This window comes from Amblyraja radiata, chromosome 12, assembly GCF_010909765.2.
Source record: "Amblyraja radiata isolate CabotCenter1 chromosome 12, sAmbRad1.1.pri, whole genome shotgun sequence".
NCBI lineage: Eukaryota > Metazoa > Chordata > Chondrichthyes > Rajiformes > Rajidae > Amblyraja > Amblyraja radiata.
The window spans coordinates 56,086,766-56,113,468 of record NC_045967.1 but is presented as its reverse complement, the minus strand read 5'-3'; the positions used below and the strand labels follow the sequence as shown (position 1 = coordinate 56,113,468).

The window sequence follows — 26,703 nt, the reverse complement described above, 5'->3', positions numbered from 1 at the left end:
ACATAAAACGCTTGCGAGCGAGTGAATGATGATTTGTGTGAACTCAGTGCGCTGAAAATCCTGTTTCAATGCTCTATCTCTAAACCAAACTAAAAACTAACGTGATGTTAAACTATAATGATTCAATTATGCGTTTTTATCACATGAACCTATATACAGTGTACAGATACAGTGTAGATACAGTGTACAGATACAGTGTAGAGATACAGTGTACAGATACAGTGTACAGATACAGTGTACAGATACAGTGTAGAGATAGTGTAGAGATACAGTGTAGAGATACAGTGCAGTGTAATGCGGTGTTTTGCATTATGCAGCCGCCGTCACCAAGGCACTACACTAGTGTCACCACGTTTTGGCGGCAATGATCAGTTTATATATCAGAGATAGACAAAAATGCTGGAGAAACTCAGCGGGTGAGGCAGCATCTATCGAGTGAAGGAATAGGTGACATTTCGAGTCGAGACCCTTCAAAGGAATAGGTGATGTTTCGGGTCGAGACCCTTTATATATCAGGCTGTTTAAAACATACTTTGATGACAAAAGGAGGAAGATGACGGAACTTTATTGCCTTCCATCACGGTGAGGAACGTTGATTCCACTGTGGTGGATGTTCATGTTATCCTCTATTGTGTGTTGCGTTCTTTTTATTCGTACGGCTGTATGGTAACTCACATTTCACTGTACCAACTGGTGCATGTGACAATAAATGTGAACTTGAACTTGATCTTTGACCGTTGACTATCCAGTCATTTTCACGTGTACACATATTCTGTACACACAACATTTCTATACACTGACAACAAAGTGCCCAGACAGAGAGAAGTGATGCAGTCGTGCTCAGAGATGTAGTTCAAGATGAAGCATTTAAGGCGCTGAAATAAACACTCTCCCCATCTGCAGGTAAACAACCAAGGCATCCACATTCACATAAAATGAACAGCGAGGTCACAGCAAGCTCTCGTCAAATGGATTTCAATGTCTACGTTGAACAACGATGATTATCTCATCAACTTCCTCTCGCGGAGGAGACCAGCAGCAACATACACGTCTTGTTTTAAAACATTTAGTGTAATCAGACTGTGTTAATGGAAGCACTTTGCAATTTCACTGATTCAATCTGTGATTCTGATCACAATGTGACTGCCGATTACTCTGCATAATCTATCATTTAGGTGCCATTGAAGCATGCATAAAGCGGTCAAATCAAACTCATTGCCGCTTGAGCCTGAAGCTACTGTTCAAATGCTTGAATAATGTCTGTCAGAATGGAGCTCTTTTTACCTGTTCATTTCCTCCAAACAGTCGGTGGCAAAGTAGAAGCTCTTTATCTTTGGATGGCAAGCCTTGAAGGCACTTCAGGAAAACAAAATTGTCACAGTCACACAACACGGAACAGAAAAGAAGGGAGGTAATTATTTTTAGCATGTAATTATCAATGGAGACATGCTATCTGAAGAGGGGTCTCCACCCGAAACATCACCTATTCATGTTCTCCAGAGATGCTGCCCGACCTGCTGTTACTCCAGTACTTTCTGTCATTTTTTTTTGTAAACAAGCATCTGCAGTTCATTATTTCTACGTTTCCACCTATCACTCACCAGGCTTTGTCCCACCCTGCTTTTGTTTAGAGATACAGCACGGAAACAGTCCCTTCGGCCCACCGAGTCCGCACCGACCAGCGATCCCCGCACGCTAACACCATCGGGGGGCAATTTACATTTATACCAAGCCAATTAACCTGCAAACCTGCACGTCTTTGGAGTGTGGGAGGGAAATAGAAGATCTCGGAGAAAACCCACGCAGATCACGGGGAGAACGTACAAACTCTGTACAGACAGCACCCGTAGTCAGGATCGAACCTGGGTCTCTGGGGATGTACGGCAGCAACTCTACTGCGGTGCCACTGTGCCACCCCAACCTTTTTTATTCCAGCTTTCTCCCCCCTTCTACAATCTGTCTGAAGAAGGGGGCCCGCCCGAAACGTCGCCTGTCCAATTCCCTCCGCAGATGCTGTCAGACCCGCTGAGTTACTCGAGTGTTTTATGTTTTAGCAAACAATGTCCTTGGTTTACAGAGTTCATCTTTTTACAAATATTGCAATTCAGCTTTCAGGTCAACACTTACTATTTCCGTCTGCATTCAATTGCTCTGTCGATTCTGAACTCTGGCAGGCTGATGAATCCCTCCGCCTTTTCATCCTGGAACATAGAAACAAAGCACAGAGTCTGTTGGTGAAGCCCGGTTTCCCCCATGTACTCAACAAACTTCCTGTTTTGGCTGAAAAATATGTCACATTTTGGGCCATTTAGTCTGTGATGAAAATAGGAATTAGTGTAAGTTGATTTTGTGTGGCGCGGTGGCGCAGTGGTAGAGTTGCTGCCTCACAGCTCCAGAGACCCGGGTTCGATACTGACTACGGGTGCTGTCTGTACAGAGTCTGTGCGTTCTCCCCGTGGGGTTTCTCCGGATGCTCTGTTTTTCTCCCACATTCCAACGATGTACAGGTTTGTTGGTTAATCGGCTTGGGTAAGTTGCAAAATTGTCCCTAGTCTGTGTAGGTTAGTGTACGGGGTGATTACTGGTCGGCACGGACTCGGTGGGCCAAAGGGCCTGTTCCCACACTGAATCTCTAAAGTTCTTTACTGTGAGCATCGAGTTGTAGCTCAGACAGCTCTAATTTAATCATCAACTTCCTGGATGATTCATTCAAACAGTGCTCTCGTGTGACCAGCCTCAACTTGTTCATTATTGCATGAAGACACACTAGGAACTGCAGGTGTTGGAATCTTGAGAAAACCACAAAGTGCTGGAGGAACTCAGTGGGTCAGGTAACATCTGGGGAGGGAATGATAGTCTGACGAAGGGTCTGAAGAAGGGTCCCGACCTGATGCGTCGCTTGCCGATCACTGCCTCAGCCCGCTGAGTTCTTCCAGCACTTTGAGCATTGCATTGAATGTAGGGTGTAATATTTCCTAATGACAGACTCAGTGTGCTCTGTGCAACCGGCCAAAACCCAAACAAAGACTTTGTAAAATTAATGCCAAAAAAATTGCCTTTGTGGCTGAATTGTATTAGTAGAGCTTTAATCCCTTCATGTTGGCAGTGGCTTCTGCCTCCAGCTAACTGTAAAACAAAGCCTTGGATAGACACAAAGTGCCGCAGTAACTCGTTCAAGAAGGAACTGCAGATGCTGGAAAATCGAAGGTACACAAAAATGCTGGAGAAACACAGCAGATGCAGCAGCATCTACGGAGCGAAGGAAATAGGTGCAACTCAGCGGGTCAGGCAGCATCTCTGGAGAGAAGGAATAGGTGACGTTTCCTTCAGACTGTGAGGGAAAGTGGAGGTATGAGGAGGTACAAAGAACAAATAGACAATGGACAATAGGAGCAGGAGTAGGCCATTCAGCCCTTCGAGCCAGCACCGCCATTCACTGTGATCATGGCTGATCATCCACAATCAGTACCCCGTTCCTGCCTTCTCCCCATATCCATTAACTCCGCTATCTTTAAGAGCTCTGTCTGGCTCTCTCTTGAAAGCATCCAGAGAACCGGCCTCCACCGCCCTCTGAGGCAGAGACTCACAACACTCCATGTGAAAAAGTGTTTTCTCATCTCCGTTCTAAATGGCCTACCTCTTATTCTTAAACTGTGGCCCCTGGTTCTGGACTCCCCCAACATCGGGAACATATATCCTGTTTTGATGAATTAAAGTTATGAAAATAACAAATCGAAGACTGAACCGATGATTATGGAAAGATTATGGCTGTGGAAAAGGTGCAAATGAGTGTATAGACGCAAAATGCTGGAGTAACTAACTTACTCCAATGATGTAATGGTTTCTTTAGAGTCTTGACCCGAAACGTCACCTATTCCTTTTCTCCAGAAATGCTGTCTGACTCGAAGGTAGACACAAAAAGCTGGAGTAACTCAGTGGGACAGGCAGCATCACTGGAGAGAAGGATTGGGTGACGTTTCGGGTCAAGACCCTTCTTCTTCAGAAAATCCTTCAGGGAGAACGTGCAAACTCTGCACAAATAGCACACGAGTCCAGAATCAAAGCCAGGTCTCTGTCTGGCACTGTGAGGCAGCAGCTTGACCAGCTGTGCCACTGTGCCGCCCTTTCATGTAAGCAGAATGTCAAACATTTTCTGTCCCGCCTTTCCCATTGTTAGACCAGGGAACTCTCTCTGCAATACTGTTGAATGACCAATCTCGACCTGAACAAATGTCTCCTGAAAATCAGAGGCCATTCATAAATCTGCATGTGATCCAGGAAAAAAGGCAATCAGTCACAAAGCTGAGGGTTTTACACCAAAGACAATTTAGTAATGAGGTGTTATTTACTTCTGTTTGTTATTGCAGTCAATGCATTTTAACGAGGAGTGAAGCAGTCAGTAAACACAGATGCTTCTGCCAAGATAACTGGAGCAGTCAGCACTGTCTGAATGCCAACATGTAAGCTGCCGGCAATGCAGATGAAGACACAAAGTGCTGGAGTAACTCAGAGGGTCGGGCAGCATCCCGAGAGAACATGGATAGGTGGCGTTTCAGGTCGGGACCCCTCTTTAGGCTCACCCAAAATGTCACCTACCCATGTGCAGGAAGGAACTGAACATCAGTCTGAAGAAGGGTCTCGACCCGAAATGTCGCCCATTCCTTCCCTCCAGAGATGCCGCCTGTCCCGCTGAGTTACTACAGCATTTTGTCTCAACCTTCGATTGAAACCAGCATTCTTTCCTGCACAAGGAACTGCAGGAGCTGGTTTAAACCGAAGACAGACCTAAGAAGCTGGAGTAACTCAGCGGGACAGTCAGCATCTCTGGAGGGAAGGAATGGGTGACGTTTCGGGTCGAGACCCTTCTTCAGACTGAAAGTCATGGGAGAGGGAAACGAGAGATGTAGACAAGGGAGGGATAGAACAATGAATGAAAGATATGCAAAAAAGTAAAGATGATAAAGGCCATTGTTTGTTGGGTGAAAACAAGACTTGGGTGGGGGAGGGATGGAGAGAGAGGGAATGCCGGGGTTACTTGAACTTAGAGAAATCAATATTCATACCACTGGGTTGTAAAAAGGAACTGCAGGAGCTGGTTTAAACCAAAGATAGACACAAAGAGCTGGAGTAACTCAGGGGGACAGGCAACATCTCTGGAGAGAAGGAATGGGTGACGTTTCGAGTGGGTCTGAAGAAGGGTCTTGTCCCGAAACGTCACCCATTCCTTCTCTCCAGAGATGCTGCCTGTCCCGCTGAATTACTCCAGCTTTTTGTGTGTATCCACTGGGTTGTCAGCTGCCACCTACCCATGTTCTCCAGGGATGCTGACTGACCTGCTGAGTTACTCCACCACTTTGTGCTTTGTTGGAAGTCCCTCTGTTTTGAGGCTCATAATGAGAATTGACCACTTGGACAGAACATTTTAAATGCTGTATCAAAATAGTTATTTGGCTGTTTGCACATTCCTTTCCAGAGCTCACGTGGTGGATGGGGAGAGAATGTTTCCAGTAGTCGGGAGTCGAGGACATACTTTCAGAATATTGACCAGGAGGGATTTCTTTAGCCAGAGGGTGGCAGATCTGTGTGGAATCCATTGCCACTGACGGCAGTGGGGGCCAAGTCATTATGTTTAAAGCGGAGAATGATAGGTTCTTGATGAGTAAGGGGATGAAAGGCTAAGGGGAGAAAGGCAGGAGAATAAGATTGAGAAGGGAAAATAGATCAGCTCTGATCGAATGGCAGAGCAGGCTCGATGGGCCGAATGGCCTAATTCTGCTTCTATACACCATGATCCTATGAAATAAAAAGGGGGAAAGGAAACACAAAGTGTTGGAGTAACTCAGCACCAGAAATAAAAGGGATTGCTTTAGCTTCTGGTGTTCATACTGACCACAGAATCTGAAGCGAAACTGTTTGCAAACTGATAAGAGGCAAAATATAACTGGCATACTAACGATTGGGGCACACAGTATACCGGTTTACAAAACATGGTAGTCACACTCACGATAAATCGATCGATTAAAGTGGGAATTTAGAGTTTCTCTCTGGGATGTGGGAATCGATGGCAAGGCCATCAGTTATTGTCGATTCGTAACTGAAATTCCACGGTGGTGGTGAGCTCCATTTTTAACATTCACCAGGTGTGTTAAATACAACAAACACATCCACAGGGACAAACAAGCCCTTTGGCCCCCGGTGTCTGTGCCGAACATGATGCTATGTTAAACTAAGTCTCACCCCTCTGCACTTCATTCCCTGCATATCCACGTGCCTATCCAAAAGCCTCTTAAACACCACTATCGTATCTGCCTCCACCACCACCCCTGACAGTGCGTTCCAGGCACCCACCACCCTCTGTGGAAAGTCCTTGCCCTGTTTATCTCCTTTAAATTTTGCCCCTCTCACCATAAAGCTGGACTGGATAGCGCTCAGACAAAAGCCTTTCCCTGTACCTCGATACACGTGACAATGATAAACCTAGACTTCAACCTCAGTCTCGAACCTGGATTCATCCGTGGGCTTGAGGTGTTGACCTGGTTTGTGCAATAAATCGCCGAACCCCAATGAGAACAGTGAAGGCATTCAGAAGAAGGCACATGTGAGCATTCAGAATGTATTCAGCTTTAGGAGAATGCTTTGTTGTGCAGCCTTTCTCAAACATATGAGTTCACAATACTTGGGAGCTCGTGTATCTGGAAATCTATCATTTTTAAGAATTCTGTTCAATAGGAAGCTGGGATAATGAATGTTAAATCTGTACACAAAATCCTTGCATTAAGACAGCCTTATTCAAGTTTTAGTTTTAGGGTTACAGCGTGGAAACAAGCCCTTCGGCCCACCAAGACCACGCCACCCGTTGATCACCCGTACACACTAGTTCATGCTCTCCCACTTTCTCATCCACTCCCTACACACAAGGGGCACTTTACAGAGGCCAATTCACCTACATACCCGTGCATCTTTGGGATGTAGGTGAATTGGCCTCTTGGGGTAACTTGGACAGGTTGGGGGAGTGGGCAGATGCACGGCAGATGCAGTTTAATGTGGATAAATGTGAGGTTATCCACTTTGGTAGCAAAAACAGAAAGGCAGATTACTATATAAACAGTGTCAAGTTGGGAAGAGGGGAAGTACAATGGGATCTGGGGGTCCTTGCTCATCAGTCTGTGAAAGTAAGCATGCAGGTACAGCAGGCAGTGAAGAAAGCGAATGGCATGTTGGCCTTCATAACAAGAGGAGTCGAGTATAGGAGCAAAGAGGGCCTTCTGCAGTTGTACAGGACCCTAGTGAGACCACACCTGGAGTATTGTGTGCAGTTTTGGTCCCCCAATTTGAGGAAGGCCATTCTTGCTATTGAGGGAGTGCAGCGTAGGTTTACAAGGTTAATTCCCGGGATGGCGGGACTGTCATATGCTGAGAGAATGGAGCGGCTGGACTTGTACACTCTGGAGTTTAGAAGGATGAGAGGGCATCTTATTGAAACATATAAGATTGTTAAGGGTTTGGACACGCTAGAGGCAGGAAACATGTTCTCGATGTTGGGGGAGTCCAGAACCAGGTGCCACAGTTTAAGAATAAGGGGTAAGCCATTTCAAACGGAGATGAGGAAACACTTTTTCTCACAGAGAGTTGTGAGTCTGTGGAATTCTCTGCCTCAGAGGGCGGTGTAGGCTGGTTCTGTGGATACTTTCAAGAGAGAGCTAGATAGGGCTCTTAAAGATAGTGGAGTCAGGGGATATGGGGAGAAGACAGGAACGGGGTACTGATTGGGGACGATCAGCCATGATCACATTGAATGGCAGTGCTGGCTCGAAGGGCCGAATGGCCTATTCCTGCGACTATTGTCTATTGTCTATGTGGGAGGAAACCAGAGCACCGGGCGGAAACCCACGCTGTCACAGGCAGAACGTGCAAACTCCACATTGTATCTGTAAACTGTGGACAACTCGAATGAAATCGCGTGTTGTCTTTGCGCTGACTGGATGGCAAGCAACAAAAAGCTTTTCACTGTACCTCGGTACACTTGACAATAGACTAAACTAACTATAAACAGCAACATTAACTGTTTCAGGATCGGGTGAAGGGTGGTCAAGAATAATAAAGAGCTATTTCTCCTTCAATCTCCTGTTTTCTATCTCTTTTTTCTCTCTCTCTATTCTCTCTCTCTTCTTCTTTCCTTTTTCTTACTGTTCGGTATCACGCACTTCTTAATTTTTCTACTATTCTCTTTCTTTTTTTCTTTTACTGCTAAAAGAAAAATAAGAAGTTGTACATAAAATGTAACATGTCAATATATATTAGGTATCTACAAGCTACTTACTACTAATAAAATTAAATAAATAATAATAAAAACTATAAACAGAATCAATGTTTAAGAAAGAACTGCAGATGCTGGAAAAATCGAAGGTAGACAAAAATGCTGGAGAAACTCAGCGGGTGAGGCAGCGTCTACGGAGCGAAGGAATAGGTGACTATTCGGGTTGAGTTTCTCCAGCATAAACAGCATCAAGGTCAGGATCGAACCCATGTCTCTGGCACTGTGCCACAGAGACGCTCAAACAGTATATTCTCTTAAATAAAAGGAGCGCAGAGGAAAAATTATCTCTCTTACATTTTGGTTTGTGTACCAGTAGAGTGAGGCTTCCTTTAGGATAAACCAGTACTTCTTCCATTTCTGGGTGAAGTATCCTTTCGCATCCTTCTTTTTCCACAGCCAGCCCTCACAGTCCCCGTGGCCCAAGTCCTTGCAAGAAATTCGTCTCCTGCTTCCACCGCTGAGGGTACCTGATGGAGAAATCGTACGTCAAGTTGTGCATCGTGGCAAAGTAGGCAATGATAGCAGAGACTTTCAACACGTCCACACACACACACACACACACACACACACACACAGAGTGCTGGGGGTAACTCAGCGGGTCAGGCAGCACGTCTGGAGAACATGGGCAGGTGACGTTTTGGGTTGGGACCCTTCTTCAGACATGACTGGTGGTGGAGAGGAGGGTAGAGAAAACTGGAAGAGAGGTGGGGGCAGAACAAAGCCTGGCACTCGCCCCCCTGCAGGAACTATACATCAGAAGGTGCAACTCCAGAGCCAATAAGATCATGGGGGACCCCTTCCACCTCAGCAACGGACTGTTCCAGCTGCTACGGTCAGGCAAACGCCTCCGTTGCCATGCTGTGAGAATGGAGAGGATGAGAAGGAGTTTCTTCCCAGAGGCCATTAGGACTGTAAACTCCTATCTCACCAGTGACTAACTTTATTGTACCAGTTTACTGTTGTGTTGTGTCTTTTTAAAATTGCTGTTTTTTTTCTTTTTCTTCCCTCCCACAAATATGTAATATGTGAATATGTGATTCTGTTCCATTCTGTTTGCAGTTTGTTTGTTTGTATTTTTGCACAATCCGCGAGCATTGCCACTTTTCATTTCACTGCACATCTCGTATGTGTATGTGACGAATAAACTTGACTTGACTTGACAAGTAACAGGTTGCTAAACGCTTTAACTCACCCTCCCATTCCCACACTGACCATTCTGTCCTGGGCCTCCTCCATTCTCAGAGTGAGGCCCAGCGCAAATTGGAGGAACAGCACCTAATATTTTGCTTGGGCAACTTACACCCCAGGGGTGTGAACATTGACTTCTCTAACTTCAAGTAACCCTTGCTTTCCCTCTCTCTCCATCCCCTCCCCCATCCCAGGTCTCCGACCAGTCTGACTGTCCCCCTGTTTACATTTTATCTCTGTTTGCTTTGTTGTCAACTTCTCCTTGCTATTCTACTCTATTCTCCTTGCGGATCTATTCTACATTTGCCTTGATCTCCTTCTCTTTTGATATTTCGTTGTCATCCTTATCTCTGTATCTCCAGGGCCTGTCCCACGAGCATGCGACTCCATGCGGCGAGCACGACCAAACCAGAAGCGGGGGCCGCGCGGAGGTCGGGTGAGTGACGTGAAGTTCGAGCGAAGTCCGCGGGAAGTTCGCGCGTGACGTACACCATCAAGACGCTGCGTACGGCGTCAAGACGCTGTGTATGCCCGTCGAGGCGGTACGTACGGCGTCGAGGAGGCTGCGAGCCGGCAGGCCGTTGCCGCGCGGAATCTTTGGACAGTGTCAGTTTTTCAGAGCCCTGCGCGATGTCGGGACCAGCTCCGCACAACTCCCTACGGCTCCGGCGATCGAAGAGGGACCGGCCCCACGAGGCCGTACGGCTCAAGCGACCACGTTAGGTCGCGCTTGCCGCATGCAGTCGCATGCCCGTGGGACAGGCCCTTCCTTCTCCCCTGTATCTCCCTCACAGTCTGAAGAATGGTGTCGACCCGAAACGTCACACAGAGATGCTGCATGTCCCGCTGAGTTACTCCAGTATTTAGTGTCTATCTTAAGTGACAGGTGATTACAGGTGAGGGGGCATTTTCCTATTGGCAGGCAGTTGGACAAAGGCCAGACATGGTCATCTTCTTCCTGCTTATTCTGTACGGGCTGGTAAATGAGAACCATTGTCACAGGATTATATTTTCCCACATCCGTTCAGGAAAGGATGAAGAGAACAGTGGAAGAAGGAACTGCAGGTGCTGGTTTAAACCGCAGATAGACACAAAAAGCTGGAGTAACTCAGCGGGACGGGCAGCATCTCTGGAGAGAAGGAACAGGTGACGTTTCGGGTCTCAAAATAGTAACACATTCCAATAAGAGAGATTCCCGTTTCACATGAAAGGATGGTGTGTCCCTGACTGAAATCTACAACATAAAAGATAATTGGGAATGAAGCGCATAGATATGCAGGCAATGAATTGAAGGATATTCTGCTTCAATTCTACCCAGAGTGTGTGCTGATTTAATGCTCATATTTGTTGCCTTCACATACACCAGTTAAGTTGAATAGATTTTTATAAAGGTTTTTACATTTGTGGCATTATGAAGAATTTGGGCTAAGGCTGAAAAGGGACTTCAATGTGATAGTATTGATTACTTCATGTGTGGAACTAATGCTGTATGTATCTCAATGTTATTTGGTAATTGTAGAATAAATACACTAGTAAGTATAAAGATAAATGGGGTGGAAGTTGAAAGTGTGCATGATAATAAATTTCTTGGGGTTATAATTGACGATAAAATAAGCTGGAAATCACATATTAAACATGTAAAATTAAAATTGTCAAAAAGTATCTCTGTATTATACAAAGCCAAGCAAGCTCTGGATTACAAATCACTCCGTATTCTTTATTGTTCATTAATTTTACCCTACTTAAATTATTGTGCAGAAGTCTGGGGTAATAACTATAAAAATTCGATACACTCATTAACCATGATGCAAAAAAGAGCAATTCGTATTATCCATAATGCTAAGTATCTGGGTCATACGAATCCATTATTTTTAGAGTCAAAATTATTAAAATTAGAAGATTTGGTTACATTCAAAACAGCTCAGATAATGTTTAGGGCCAAAAATAGAAATTTACCTGGAAACATTCAAAAATTATTTAACGAGCGTGTGGGGGGTTACAATTTAAGAGGAATATTTAACTTTAAGAAACAAAAAGTCCGTACGACTAGAAAAACCTTTTGTATTTCGGTTTGTGGAGTAGGAGTGTGGAATAAATTGAACGGGGAATTAAAGCAATGCACAAACATGAATCATTTTAAAATGATATATAAAAAAATAATTTTCAAGGGGTACAGGGATGGAGGGGATGGTTGACAAGTGGGGGTTGATGTTTATCTTGCTTTACTATTGTTTACTTATGTTTGGGTACTTCAGATATGAAGTTTGTATGTACATAATAGTTGTATGTATATATATGTCTGTAGGTATTATGGGAAATTGCCTAGGGTAGTATTATTATTAGTAATTAATTGATTTTTAAATATGGTAGAAGTGTTGGGGAAAAGGGGTGAGATTTAATAAGTTATTCTTCTTCTCACTCCTTTTCGAGCTTGTACAGACACAGAGTTGGACATTGGAACTTTGATTTTGTTCTTCTCATTGCTTTGTAAATATTGATTGTAATGTCCAATTGTTTGATAATTTCGATTTTGTTACTATTAATGTCTTTAATGTCTTTACTTGTTCGGAATAAATAAATAAATAAAAATAAATAAAATGTTAAGACTGCCACAACTCATTAAGGGCAGTAAACAGGTGCGTGGATGCCAGCCTTCACGTGGGTGGGGATAGAAATACAAGGTGCAGGAAGTCAGGCCAGAATGCACATCATTGATCCAATCTCATCCACAGAATTCCAGGAAGGATAAACTGATTGGCCCCAACCATGTTGGTCTCCCAGCAGAGCGAGATGTCCGTCGGGGAATGTTGCCGACTGGCCCACTGCAGACTGCAGGAGTACGTGCTGAGGGATGCACTGACGCTCGGTGCAGCCAACGCCAAAGCTCGGTGGGGGAGGACCACAGACTAGGGTCCTCCACAGCTGGGCATTGAGGGACAGAGACTGAAGAAGGGTCTCAACCCCAAACATCACCTATCCATGTTCTCCAGAGATGCTGCCTGACCCGCTGAGTTACTCCAGCACTCTGTGTCCTTCTGAGTACTACTGAGTATGAGACAATTGAATGTATAGACACTGAGAATGTACAAATAGTTTTTTCATGTTTTTTTGTATATATTTTGTATTCTGAATAATTAATAAAATATATTTTAAAATAGATAAACTGGTCTTGAAGAGGTTACAGCACAAAAGCACCTGCGTTCTACTGAGAAAGGACACAGAGTGCTGGAGTAACTCAGCGGGTCAGGAAGCATCTGTGGAGAACATGGATAGGTGACGTTTCACAGAGTGCTGGAGTATCTCAGCGGGTCAGGCAGCATCTGTGGAGAACATGGATAGGTGACGTTTCACAGAGTGCTGGAGTATCTCAGCGGGTCAGGCAGCATCTCTGGAGAACATGGATAGGTGACGTTTCACAGAGTGCTGGAGTAACTCAGCGGGTCAGGAAGCATCTCTGGAGAACATGGATAGGTGACGTTTAAGGTCAGAACCCTTCCTGAAACATCACCTATCCGCTCAGTCCGCCTTAACCTACCTGATCTCACGGTTGCTCAGCACTTTAACTCCCCCTCCCATTCCCACTCTGGCCTTTCTGTCCTGGGCCTCCTCCACTGTCAGAGTGAGGCCCAGCGCAAATTGGAGGAACAACACCTCATATTTCGCTTGGGCAGCTTACACCCCAGCTGTATGAACATTGACTTCTCTAACTTCAAGTAACCCTTGCTTTCTCTCCCTCTCCATCCCTTCCACCTTCCCATTTCTCCCACCAGTCTTACTGTCTCCAACTATATTCTATCCAGGTCCCGCCCCCTCGCTTGACATCAGTCTGAAGAAGGGTCTCGACCCGAAACGTCGCCCGTTCCTTCTCTCCAGAGACGCTGCCTGTCCCGCTGAGTTACTCCAGCATTTTGTGTCTGCCTTCGATTTAAACCAGCATCTGACGTTTTCTTCCTACACCTCTCCATGTTCTCCAGAGATGCTGCCTGACTTGCTCAGTTATTCTTTGTATCTTTTTTGGTTCAACTACATTTGCAGTTCCTTCTGCCTATGTTGTACTGAGGTTGTTTGAATCTTGCTTCAATTCTATGGAGGGTTTTTGAAAAGATTTGAAAGATAGCTTCAATTCCTGCTTTTGCGAGATCAATGCCAAGGAGGCATCTTTTGAAGAGCGTCCAAAATATACAAAATTAGCAAGTAGGTTTTCTTTCAAAGAGTAGTATAAATCTGTAACTCTCCACTCAAAGACTGAGGATACTTGATCAATGTGGGTTGCCTCTCAGGCTGATGAGATGAGTCAGAATATTCACTGCACTGAGTCAGTTTCTGCAGTTAGAATCTGTTAAATGGCCAACATTTAACAAATGATTGCAAAGCAATAACCAGCGGCTAACGCAGGCCAAAGAGTGCCGGGGTAACTCGGCGGGTCAGGCAGCATCTCTGGAGGACGTGGCTAGGCCGGGACTCTTCTTCAGACTCATGGTGGTGGGGGAGAGAAAGCTGGAAGAGAGGTGGATGCGAGACAGAACCAGGGGAGTGATAGGTGGATACAGGTGAGGGGGTTTCGAATGGTGGACAAAGGTTATGGGGAGAAGGCAGGAGCATGGGGTTGAGGGAACGGTTAGATCAGCTATGCTCAAATGGCCTATGACCCATCACAGACTTGATGGGCTGAATGGCCCAATACTGCTCCTATGTCTTGTGGTCCAAAGGAGACAAAAGGGTGTTGATAAGGAGAGAAGAAGTTTGAAAGAGGAACGAAATGTATAGCCAGAGGGAGGGATATAGGTGAATGGGGAAGAGAGAGCAAGAGGGGGGTGGGATAGTGGGCCAATTGGCATGCACCAGGGTCAGGGTAGGGGGAGGGGGAAGAAATGTGGCTGTAGTTAGGGGGCTTTGGCGGTAGCTCGGGGAATTTTGTACAGAGTCCGTACGGAGTTTGCATGGAGTAACTCAGCGGCTCAGGCAGCATCTCTGGAGAACATGAATAGATCGTAAGTGATAGCAGCAGAATTAGGCCATTCGGCCCATCAAGTGTACTCCACCTCTCAATCATGGCTGATCTATCTCTCCCTCCCAACCCCATTCTCCTGCCTTCTCCCCATAACCTCTGACACCCGTACTAATCAGGAATCTATCTATCTCCGCCTTCAAAATATCCACTGACTTGGCCTCCAAAGTCTTCTGTGGCAAAGAATTCCACAGATTCACCACCCTCTGACTAAGGAACTGCAGTCGGGAGCAGGGGAGAGAGAGCTGTTGATGCTGTCAGGAACAGGTAATTTAAGCAGTGGCGTTTACATATTGTACACATGCTGGCTTGCAATCTCACTCTGTTGCTGTTGTTCCATTTATGCATGACAACAGTCAGTCAGATCAACACCGAAAACCTAATTAGTTCCATTTCCCGAGGTTGCACCTTGCTCAAACCTTACATTGAAAACATGATGAGTTACCAGCAGAAAGATTGTTGGAACCTCTGTAAGACTATCAAATGCATGTAACAGAAAATTAACAATTTGAAAGTAACGGTGTATTGTGACTTTGAGCGTGTGAACCAGGAAGGTGGAGGATGTCTGTGGAACCTGACTCGAACACAATGGATTTCAGATGAAGGATAAATTAAAATCATAGAGTGATGGGCAGAGCACATATAACAAATCTTATCAGGCCCCCTCGACTCCGTCCAAGTCCTTTCAGGTGAGGCAGAGGTTCACTTGCACCTCCTCCAACCTCATCTACTGCATCCGCTGTTCCAGGTGTGGACTCCTGTATATCGGCGAGACCAAGCGCAGGCTCGGCGATCGTTTCGCTGAACACCTCCGCTCAGTCCGCCTAAACCTGCCCGATCTCCCGGTTGCTCAGCACTTTAACTCCCCCCTCCCATTCCCACACTGACCTTCCTGTCCTGGGCCTCATCTATTGTCAGAGTGAGTGAGGCCCAACACAAAGTGGAAGAACAACACCTCGTATTTTGCTTGGGCAGCTTACAAGTGACCTCCCATTTACCCCTTTGTAGGCCTTTGTACTATCTTTAATGGGACTATACCGGACTTCAATGTTATATCTCCCACTGAATGTTCTACCCCTTTATCCTTTATCCCTGCACTATGGACTGTGTGATTGTACAGTCTCTGCTTTGACTGGATAGCACACAAACAAAAGTTTTTTTCCTGTACCTTGGTACATGTGGCAGTGATAAACTAACATAAACAGATAGAACTGGGGCCGCACAGGAACGGCCCTTCCTCCCACAATGTTTATGCCGAATGAGTTGCCAAATAAGTGACACTGACCTCATCTGCCTGTACATGATCCATATCCCTCTGGTCTCTGCACTTCCATTTGCAAGGGTAGGAAGTGGGGGGGGAAACACATCATATTGAAATAACTAATGACCCTCCCATCTCACTGTCATCCCCCATAATTTCATCCTCTTGTGCCGTAGAAATACAGGGGGGGGGGGGGAGAGAAGAAAGGAAAAAGGATAAAGGAAGAGGAGGAGCCAGAGGACTGAGGGAGAGCTGAGAAGGGGAGGAGACAACAAGGGCTACCGGAAATTAGAGAAGTCAATGCCGCTAGGGTGCAGACTGCCCAAGCGGAATATGAGGTGTTGCTCCTCCAATTTCCGGTGGTGCTCACTCTGGCCATGGAGGAGGCCCATGGAGAGAGGTCAGATTCGGAATGGGAGGGGGAGTTGAAGTGCTGAGCCACCGGAATGGTCTGGTTGGTTAATGCGGACCGAGCGGAGGTGTTCGGCGAAACGATCGCCAAGCCTACGCTTTTGTCCACCTTCGATTTTCCAGCATCTGCAGTTCCTTCTTAAACACAAGCATCTTGCCATCTGTGTAGGGAGAAGATAAAACTGGGCCGTGCGGGGCTGGGGTACGATAAGGCTGTGGCAGGCAGACTGCTGGAAGAGATAAAATCAGAGATGGACCAAGAGATAATGGCCTAGTGCTCATCTGTGGGGTCTGAGGAAGGTTTTGTGACCCAAAACGTCACCCATCCTTTTTCTCCAGAGATGCTGCCTGACCCGCTGAGTTACACCAGCACTTTGTGTCTATCTATCTTCATTCGGCAATCTGTTCCTGGTCATCTTGTGCGCGTGTCATGTGGGCCGGTTAATGTTGACGACTTTTATTCAATGTCCTCCTGCTTCCTCTGATGCAGGGGGAACAATCCTGGCTTTTGTAGTCTTTTCACTCACAATTTGATCATCTTCGCTGCCAATCTAATATATCTCCGGAACGTCGGAGGTTGAGGGGAGAGCTGATTGAAGTATATAAAGTAATGAGATTTAGGCACAGATACGATAGACAGCCAGAACCTTTATCCCAGGGTGGGAAAAATCCAATATTATAAGGCATGGCTTTAAGGTGAGAGGGGCAAAGGTTAAAGGAGATGTGTGGGCCGCAGAGGGTGGTGGGGGCCTGGAACACGGTGCTGGGGGTGGTGGTCGAGACAGATACGACAGTGGCATTTAAGAGGCTTTTGGATCGGCACATGAATATGCAGGGAATGGAGGGATATGGATCACGTTCAGGCAGATGAAGGGCCTGTCCCACTTGGCGATTTTTTTTCGGCGACTGCCGACGTCATATCAGTGTCACCAAAAGATTTTGAACATTTCAAAATCCAGTGGCGACAAAAATAATGTTGTGACACTTGAAAAAACACCGCGCATCATACGTCGGCATGCCACGTCACGTCACGAATGTTTCGGTGACCTGATACGTCAGTCAATGATGCCGGCAGCCACCGAAAAAAAAGAGTCAGTCTTGGCATCATGTTCGGCACAGACATTGTGGGCCGAAGGGCCTGTTCCTGTGCTGTACTGTTCTGTGATCAGTGTGTTCGTCCTTTTAAAGTCTGAATACTCCAACTGAACCAGTGCTTTTAACGTTGTGCTGGCACACACGTGTAATAAACATACATGTACTCGCTAGAATTTAGAAGATTGAGGGGGAAACTTACAGAAACTTTATAGAAACTTACAAAATTCTTAAGGGGTTGGACAGGCTAGATGCAGGAAGATTGTTCCCGATGTTGGGTAAGTCCAGAACAAGGGGTCATAGTTTAAGGATAAGGGGGAAATCTTTTAGGACTGAGATGAGAAAAACATTTTTCACACAGAGAGTGGTGAATCTGTGGAATTCTCTGCCACAGAAGGTATTTGAGGCCAGTTCATTGGCTATATTTAAGAGGGAGTTAGATGTGGCCCTTGTGGTTAAAGGGATCAGGGGGTATGGAGCGAAGGCAGGGATGGGATACTGAGTTGGATGATCAGCCATGATCATATTGAATGGCGGTGCAGGTTCAAAGGGCCGAATGACCTACTCCTGCACCTATTTTCTATGTTTCTATGTTTCTATGTCACGTGGTGAGATATTAGATACTGACGTGTAATGCTTTAGAGGTACCTCTGTAGCAGCACATAAAGGAAGCACTAGCTAGAACTAATAATTGACAATAACATAATCGCTGTGTTACTCGTGCTTTGATTCATGAAGCCGACTTAAAGTGAAACAGTTCATGGTTTATGAACATCCTGCATCTTACAATCATTTCACCCAATTTATCTGCAGGCTTCTTACCTTTAGGTCTCTTCTTGGTTTTCGACCTCAGGGAGGCATAATGGAAAGACTGCAAAAAATAAACAAGATCATTAAACATTTTCAGGTCCCAGTTATGGGTTTATACAGAAGATATTGTACACCGACAACAGATATTTATCGTACAATTGGTGACAGAAACATTGCAAAACAAGAAGAAGCAAAGCGCTGGAGTAATGCCGCGGGTCAGGCAGCGTCCCTGGAGAACATCGCACATTGCTGCCTCACAGGGCCAGAGACACGGGTTCGATCCTGACTACGGGCGCTGTCTGAACGCAGTTTGTACCATCTCCCCGTGACCGCGTTGGTTTTCTCAGTGTGCTCTAAGTTTCTTTCCAAAGACGTGCAGGTTTGTAGGTTAATTGGTTTTGGTAAAAATTATAATTTGTCTCCAATGTGCAGGATAGTGCTCGTGCAAGGTGGGGATCGTTGGTCGGCACAGACTTGGTGGGCCGAAGGGCCTGTTTCCATGATGTATCTCCAAACTAAACTAAATGTGGATGGGTGAAGTATCAAGTTGGGACGGATTCGTGTGGGGGTGGGGGTGGGGATGGGGGTGGGTGTGGGGATGGGGGTGGGGGTGGGGGTGGGGGTGGGGGTGGGGGTGGGGGGGGGTGTGGGGGGGGGGGGAGGGGGTTTGGGGAGGGGGGTTGGGGAAGAAAGCTAGAAAAGAGGTGAGGGCAGGACAAAGCCTGGTGAGTGATAGGTGGATGTAGATGAGGGGACAAGTTCACTGGCAGATGATTGGGCAAAGGCCAGAGATGAAAAGACAGACAATGTGAGATACGGAAAGAAGAGGTGAGAGTTGAGAAACTGGAGAAGAAATATGGGTGGAATGAGACGGGTGAAAAGGGAAGGGATAAAATAGGTGAATCCAGGAGGGTAAATAAACAGATAAATAAATAAATAGGTCACAAAGTGGGGTTAGATGTAGGTTAGTGATCTAAAATGGGAGAATACAAGGTAGAATCTAGTTTAGTTTTAGTTTAGAGACACAGCGCGAGAATTCAATGTTCATATAATTGGTGCTGATGAGGTGCTGTTCCTCTAGTTTGCTCGTGGCCTCACTCTGGCAATGGAGGAGGCCCAGGACGGAATGGGAATGGGAAGGGGAAGGGGAGTTTAAATGGATAGACAATAGAAAATAGACACTAGACAATAGGTGCAGGAGTCCCTTCAAGCCAGCATCGCCATTTAATGTGATCATGGCTGATCATCCCCAATCAGTACCCCGTTCCTGCCTTCTCCCCATATCCCCTGACTCCTCTATCTTTAAGAGCCCTATCTAGCTCTCTCTTGAAAGCATCCAGAGAACCTGCCTCCACCGCCCTCTGAGGCAGAGAATTCCACAGACTCACCACTCCTTGGCCCCTGGTTCTGGACTCCCCCAACATCGGGAACATAGCAACTGGAAGATCCAACAGGCCTTGGCGGACCAAGCGCAAGTGTTGTGTGAAATGGTCGCCGAGTCTGCCTCGCACTTTACATCAAGTTCTATAGTTCATCCATCGTATTAACCTCATGCATTCAAACCAATGGTTCAGATGCACTGTGGTGAGCAGTCAAAGTGATGCAGTTGCTGATGTTACTAGTTTCCCTGCCGGCCCGCAGGTGAGCGTCTAGACGTGTGAACCAGTAGACACGAGTGCCAGCCAGAAGCATTGTACAGACTTGCCCCGGACTCCACGAATTCTACAGCCGTCCCCAACCCATCAACAGCAGCTGGTAATTCAGCACAGGATCACAGACCGGCTCCAATCCTGCTCGCTACAAGAGTCAGTGGGAATAACTCATCACCCAGGAGAGATGGGCTACATTTTCCTAAAAAGAGACCGTGTAATCTGTGATTCTGTTTGCAGGAATCGATTTGACACAGGGCTAGGTTTTCCTGCTAAAGATTATGAATGTGAAATGTCTAGCGAGCTTATACACTTCTATTCAGCTGGAATTAAAGAGCCATTTGAATTAACAAGGTGGAGTCTAGTTTAGTTTTAGTTTAGAGATACAGCACAGAAACAGGCCCTTTGGCCCACTGGGTCCGTGCCGACCAGCGATCACCGCACACTAACACTAAGTCATACAGTGCCTTAGTGAGACCACACCTGGAGTATTGTGTGCAGTTTTGGTCCCCTAATTTGAGGAAGGATATTCTTGCTATTGAGGGAGTGCAGCGTAGGTTTACAAGGTTAATTCCCGGGATGGCGGGACTGTCATATGCTGAGAGTATGGACCAGCTGGGCTTGTACACTCTGGAGTTTAGAAGGATGAGCGGTTATCTCATTGAAACATATAAGATTGTTAAGGGTTTGGACACGCTAGAGACAGGAAACATGTTCCTCGATGTTGTGGGAGTCCAGAACCAGGGGACACAGTTTAAGAATAAGGAGTAAGCCATTTAGAACGGAGACGAGGAAACACTTTTTCTCACAGAGAGTGGTGAGTCTGTGGAATTCTCTGCCTCAGAGGGCGGTGGAGGCCGGTTCTCTGGATGCTTTCAAGAGAGAGCTAGATAGGGCTCTTAATAATAGCGGAGTCAGGGGATATGGGGAGAAGGCAGGAACGGGGTACTGATTGGGGATGATCAGCCGTGATCACATTGAATGGCGGTGCTGGCTCGAAGGGCCAAATGGCCTACTCCTGTACCTATTGTCTATTGTCTATTGTCTATCCTACACATGTTAGAGACATTTTTTACATTTACCAAGCCAATTAACCTACAAACATTTACGTCTATGGAGTGTGGGAGGAAACCGAAGATCTCGGAGAAAACCCACGCAGGTCACGGGAAGAACGCACAAACTCCGTACAGACAGCACCCGTAGTCGGGATCGAACCCGGGTCTCCGGCGCTGCATTCACTGTAAGGCAGCAACTCTACCGCTGCGCCACCGGGTCATAGAGTCATACGGCAGGGAACCAGGCCCTTCGGCCCAACTCGCCCATGCCGACCAAGAGGCCACATCTACGCTAGTCCCACCTCCCGGGTTTGATGCACATGCCTCTAAATATTCCCTATCCATGTACTTGTCCAATTCTCTTTTAGGTATTGTTGCAGAACCTGTGTCAACTACCTCATTCCATATTCCCACCACTCTCAGTGTGAAACAGTTGTCTCTCAGGTTCCTATTAAATCCCCCTCTCACATGAAGCTGATCTTGATATCCCTGGTTCGTGTTATCCCTACTTTGAATAAAACACTTGGCATTTCCTGCTTTCATACACCTCTATAAGATCAACCCTCAGCCTCCTATGCTCTAAGGAATAAAGTCCCAGTCTACCCAACCTCTCCCGAAAAACTCAGGCCCTCATGTCCTGGCAACATCCTCGTAAATCTTTGCTGCAGGCTTTCCAGCTTGACAACATCCAGGGAAATCGATGGCTGACATGGACCAAGTGTCAGTGTAGGAATGCTTGAGCACAACACAGTATTGTAATGGCCCTGTCCCACAGTACGAGTTCATTCCAAGAGCTCTCCCGAGTTTAGAAAAAATCAAACTCGTGGTAAGCACGGAGAATGAACGTAGCGGGTACGTCGGAGCTCGGGGACGTCTCTTAGCGGCTCGTAACGCTAACGGCAGGTACTCGGGAAGACTCGCTAACGGCAGGTAAGCTCGGGAAGACTCGTGAAGATTTTTCAACATGATGAAAAATGTCCACGAGAGCCCCGAGTACCGACGAGTGGCCATTACCGTCAATCTCCGAGTTCGAATCAGGGCAAACTCGGGAGAATTCTTGGAATGAACTCGTACCGTGGGCCAGGGCTTTTAGGTTTAGCTGGGATGGACAAGGATAAGGATGGCACAGTGGCCACTGCCTCACAGTAGAACAGCTGCCTCACAGGGCCAGAGACTTAGGTTCGATCCTGACCATGGGTGCTGTCTGTGTGGAGTTTGCACGTTCTCCCTGTGACCGTGTGGGTTTCCTCCAGGTGCACCGGTTTCCTCCCACATCCCAAAGACGTGCGGGTTTGTAAATTAATTGGCCCTCTGTAAATTGCTCTTGGTGTGGATGATAAAGTGGGGACTAGTGTGAATGGGTGATCGATGGTCAGTGTGGACTCGGTGGGCCGAAGGTCAAGTTTCCATCTCGAAAACTAGAACTTTGCATTCTGTACCAGACTGAAGAAATAGAGTGGTCCATGGGGCAGGCAGCCAGTGGGCCTGGGGCTTTGCAAGATCTGCCGTTATGCCACAAGCAGATCATGCCACAGGTACCTTCCCCTGCAACCGCAGAAGATACAACACCTGCCGCTATACCTCCTCCCTCCACTCTGTCCAGGGACCCCGACAGTCTTTTCAAGTTAGGCAGAGGTTCACTTGCACCTCCTACAACCTCATCTACTGTATCCATTGTTCAAGATGTGGACACATACATTGGCGAGACCAAACGCAGACTGGGCGATCGTTTCGCAGAACATTTTCGCTCAGCCCACCTGAACCAACCGGATCTCCCGTTGGCTGGCCACTTTAATTATTTTCCTATTCCCACACTGATCTTTCTGTCCTAGGTCTCCTCCATTGTCAGAGTGAGGCTAAACGCAAATTGGAAGAACAGCATCTTATATTTCGCTTGGGCAGCTTACAGACCAGTGGTATGAATATTGATTTATCTCACTTCAGGTAGCCCCGGCATTCCCTCTCCCTCCATCCCTCCCCCACCCAAGTATAATATAATAAATGGCTCCATTTGCAGGTAAGCACAATAAATATTTGGGCAATATAGATTGAGGACTACAGGCCATGAGACCTGGTTTGATTGTCACAGCAATGAATTAGTCGCGATCTAACATGCCAAAAATCACATTCACTGGTTGAGTTGTCGAAACAAGGAACTGCAGAGGCTGGTTTACCAAAATAAAGAGTGCATGACCCACTGAGTTACTCCAGCACTTTGTATCGAACCTTAAGAAGGGTCCCAACCCAAAGTGTCACCTATCCGTGTTCCCCAGAGATGCTGCCTGACCCGCTCAGTTACTCCAGCACTTAGTTTAGTTTAGCGATACAGTGCTGAAGCAGGCCCTTCGGCCCATTGTGTCCGGGCCATCCAGCGATCCCCGCCCACTTTCACTACCCTACACACACCAGGGACAATTTACAATTCTACCAAGCCAATTAACCTGCAAACCTGTACGTCTTTCGAGTGTAGGAGGAAACTGGAGCACCCGGAGAAAACCCACGCGGTCACGGGGAGAACGTACAAACTCCGCACAGACAGCACCCGTAGTCAGGATGGAACCCGGGTCTCTGGCGCTGTGAGGCAGCGACTCTACCTCTGCTCCACCGTGCCACCTTTGTGTCTTTGTCTCTCTGTGATTGAATTGGTCTCAATATCCCAAGCAACGCACGTGCAGGTATTGGCGGGATGAACCACGCCAGCCGCTATCTCGGTGAAGGGATTAGCGCAGCGGACCTAATGTGTGCAGGGAGGTGGTTGAGTGGACAGATGGTAATTGTACTGGGCACGCAATGTGCAAAGTGCTGATAAGTTGGAGCCTGACACAGGAGTTTGCAGAGCGCCCTGTTGAATGCATCAGCTACAGGGAGAGAGTCACATGGACACTATAGAAAGGGATCAGCAGTTCCATTCAGGTTAAGTGCCGAGCGCTGCTATCATTCTTGGAAGGTCGGGAGCTGAGCCGACTTGTGTGATGGTGCTCTGATCAATGTGGATAGATGTGTCACCTTGGTGCAGTTATTCTTTATCTTGACTTCAATCTTTAGCTGAACCAATTTCTCTCTGACACAGATGCATTAGGAGGCTTACGCTGTGAGCGCGTTGCAGGGAGAATGAGCTGAGCCTCTACAGAAATGCTGGAGTAACTCAGCGGGTCAGGCAGCATCTGTGGAGAACATGGATAGGTGACGTTTCACAGAGTGCTGGAGTAACTCAGCGGGTCAGGCAGCATCTGTGGAGAACATGGATAGGTGACGTTGGCCCCATAGCAGAAGCGTCCAGGTCGCGGGGCTGGAAACTGGAAGTATCCTGAGCTAATTCTGTTACCACCATCATCTGCTGCGACAAGTGATGGCTCCCACTGATTGTCGCCGGAAGCTTGCGTCCTTTTCAGGACGAACGATGACAGCGAGGCCAACATTTGTAACAAGATTGACACGAGAAGAAGTAGAAGGTGTCGTTTGAGATTTGACCTTTCTAACAGATCGTGGGCGGAGGGGGAGGGAGGGAGGGAGAGGAGGGGGGGGGGGGGGGGGGGGGGGCATTCTTGTGTTGATGTATCACTCTTATTTAATTTGTAGGAAACACCAAATGTCTTTATTCTTCATATTTCACATTACTTCGCATGGGCACTTTTATCCGCAAGATGCAAATCAAGGCATTCAAATACACAAATGATATTTAGTCTTAAATTAGACAATCTGACACGCTGATTGTTTGATGGCTCTGTTGCTGAGCACCTTTGAGGTCTGTGAACAGGGTAGACGTTAATTAAAGTATTATGGTGATCACATCCGCAGATATTTCACTGTAAAGGTCACAGCACTGGAGGAATTTGGCTGAGTTCAGTAAAATAATCAACGTTCTGTTGGAGATAGACTTTCTCACAATCCTCTCAAACAGTAACATCTGTCACTCCAGGACGCTCATCTGCATCTCCATCTCAAGGTTGTAAAGGTTTATTTTTGATGGGTATTTGAGACATTTCTCCTGTAATAGACGTGTGCTTATTAATCAACTGAAGGCTTCAACTGTTGTGAGATTCAGAAAACTATTTACAGTCTGTAGATGGGTCCTAACCCGAAACGTCACCCATCCTTTTTCTCCAGAGATGCTGCCTGTCCCGCTGAGTCACTCCGAAAAAAGGACCACATCACCCCGATCCTGGCCTCTCTCTACTGGCTCCCTGTGCGGTTCCGTATACATTTCAAGACCCTCCTCTATGTCTACAAAGCCCTCAATGGGCTTGCCCCCTCCTACATTAAAAGTCTTCTCACCCACCACTCCACCTCCAGGTCCCTCAGATCGGCCGACTTGGGGTTGCTGAATATCCCGCGGTCTAGGCATAAGCTCAGGGGCGACTGCGCCTTTGCGGTTGCAGCCCCTAGACTGTGGAACAGCAGCATCCCCCTTCCCATCAGAACAGCCCCCTCCATCGACTCCTTTAAGTCAAGACTAAAATCTTATCTACACTCCCAAGCTTTTCCTGACGTCCAATGAGCGAGGGCTATATGTATATAAGTATGTAGTTTGTTTGTTTATACTATTCTTATAACAAACGTAAAGCACTTTGGCCAACGAGAGTTGTTTTTTAAATGTGCTATATAAATAAATGTGACTTGACTTGACTCCGGCATTTTGTGTCTATCTTTGGTGTAAACCAGCATCTGCCATTCCAGAGAAAACATCCCAAGTCTGTCTAACCTCCTCCAATAGCTAGTACACCCTAATCCGGGCATCTTCGGGAAGTATGACAAAAAATACTGGAGAAACTCAGCGGGTGAGGCAGCTTCTATGGAGAGAAGGAATAGGTGACGTTTCTGGCCGATGAGTTTCTCCAGCTATTTTTGTCTACCTTCGATTGTTCCAGCATCTGCAGTTCTTTCTTTAACAACCTGCAGGAAGTATGTTGCTTGGAATTAGTGTGAGCTACATTGAGATCTAAATCAAATGAGGCAGGTACTATCACAACGTTTAAGAAACATTTAGACAGGTACATGGATAGGACAGGTTTAGAGGGATATGGGCCAAACGTAGGCAGGTGGGACTAGTTTAGTTTAGTTTAGTTCAGAGATACAGCGCAGAAACAGGCCCTTCGGCCCACCGAGTCCACACCGACCAGCGATCCCTGCACATTAACACTATCCTACACACACTCGGGACAATTTACACTAGTACCAAGTATACAAATCCAAGCCAATTAACCTACAAACCTGTACGTCATTGGAGTGTGGGAGGAAACCGAAGATCTTGGAGAAAATCCACGCATTCGCGGGGAGAACATACAAATTCCGTACAAACAGCGCCCATAGTCGGGATCGAACCTGGGTCTCTGGCACTGAAAGCGCTGTAAGGCAGCAACTCTACCACTGCGCCACCTTTCCTCTCTAAACCATTCTGAACCATTCCCCTCTCAGACCTGATCAGTACATTCTACACACCAACCTGCCTCCTTCCTCAAGGCTCCGAGCGCCGAGTACCCACGGATGGCATAACGAGCACCCTTTATCCTCCGGCGCTCCAAGGAATAACGCCCTGAAGCTTACCTAACCTCTCCCTGTGGCTCAGGCCCTGGAGCCCATGCCGTTGCCCTGACTGCCAGATTACTTGTCACCCGTTGAGTTTCCCCATGCAGAGAAGGAAGTGTAGGCCTCTCATGCATTTGTTACAATGTTTGACAACAGAACAAATGAAGCTTTCAATGTTTTGTCGTGTTTGAGGGAACTGAAGTGTGGCAACGTGCAATTATCGCTCTTTGTTTCCTTCTTGCAAGATTAAAAACATTAGTTTAAATCTACACTAATTACAGTTTATTATCTAAACAAGTTCCCATGATTGGGAGGAAGTTGCTGAGTCTGCGACTTCTACAAGGAGAAAGGACTTTTACAATATGTCGCAAATCTTACAATAGACA

General features: G+C 46.6%; 1 protein-coding gene across 1 annotated transcript in view; it reads right to left on the bottom strand.

The window, feature by feature from the left end:
- Nucleotides 1-26,703, bottom strand: part of LOC116979239 (connector enhancer of kinase suppressor of ras 2-like) — a 355,767-nt gene that overhangs the window by 34,698 nt on the left and 294,366 nt on the right. Inside the window, exons 15-18 of the mRNA XM_033030831.1 lie at nt 18,100-18,148; nt 8,612-8,784; nt 2,128-2,201; nt 1,285-1,356 (exon numbers count right to left, since the gene is read on the bottom strand). Of these exons, the coding sequence (XP_032886722.1) occupies nt 1,285-1,356; nt 2,128-2,201; nt 8,612-8,784; nt 18,100-18,148 (368 nt within the window). The remainder of the gene's footprint in view (nt 1-1,284; nt 1,357-2,127; nt 2,202-8,611; nt 8,785-18,099; nt 18,149-26,703) is intronic.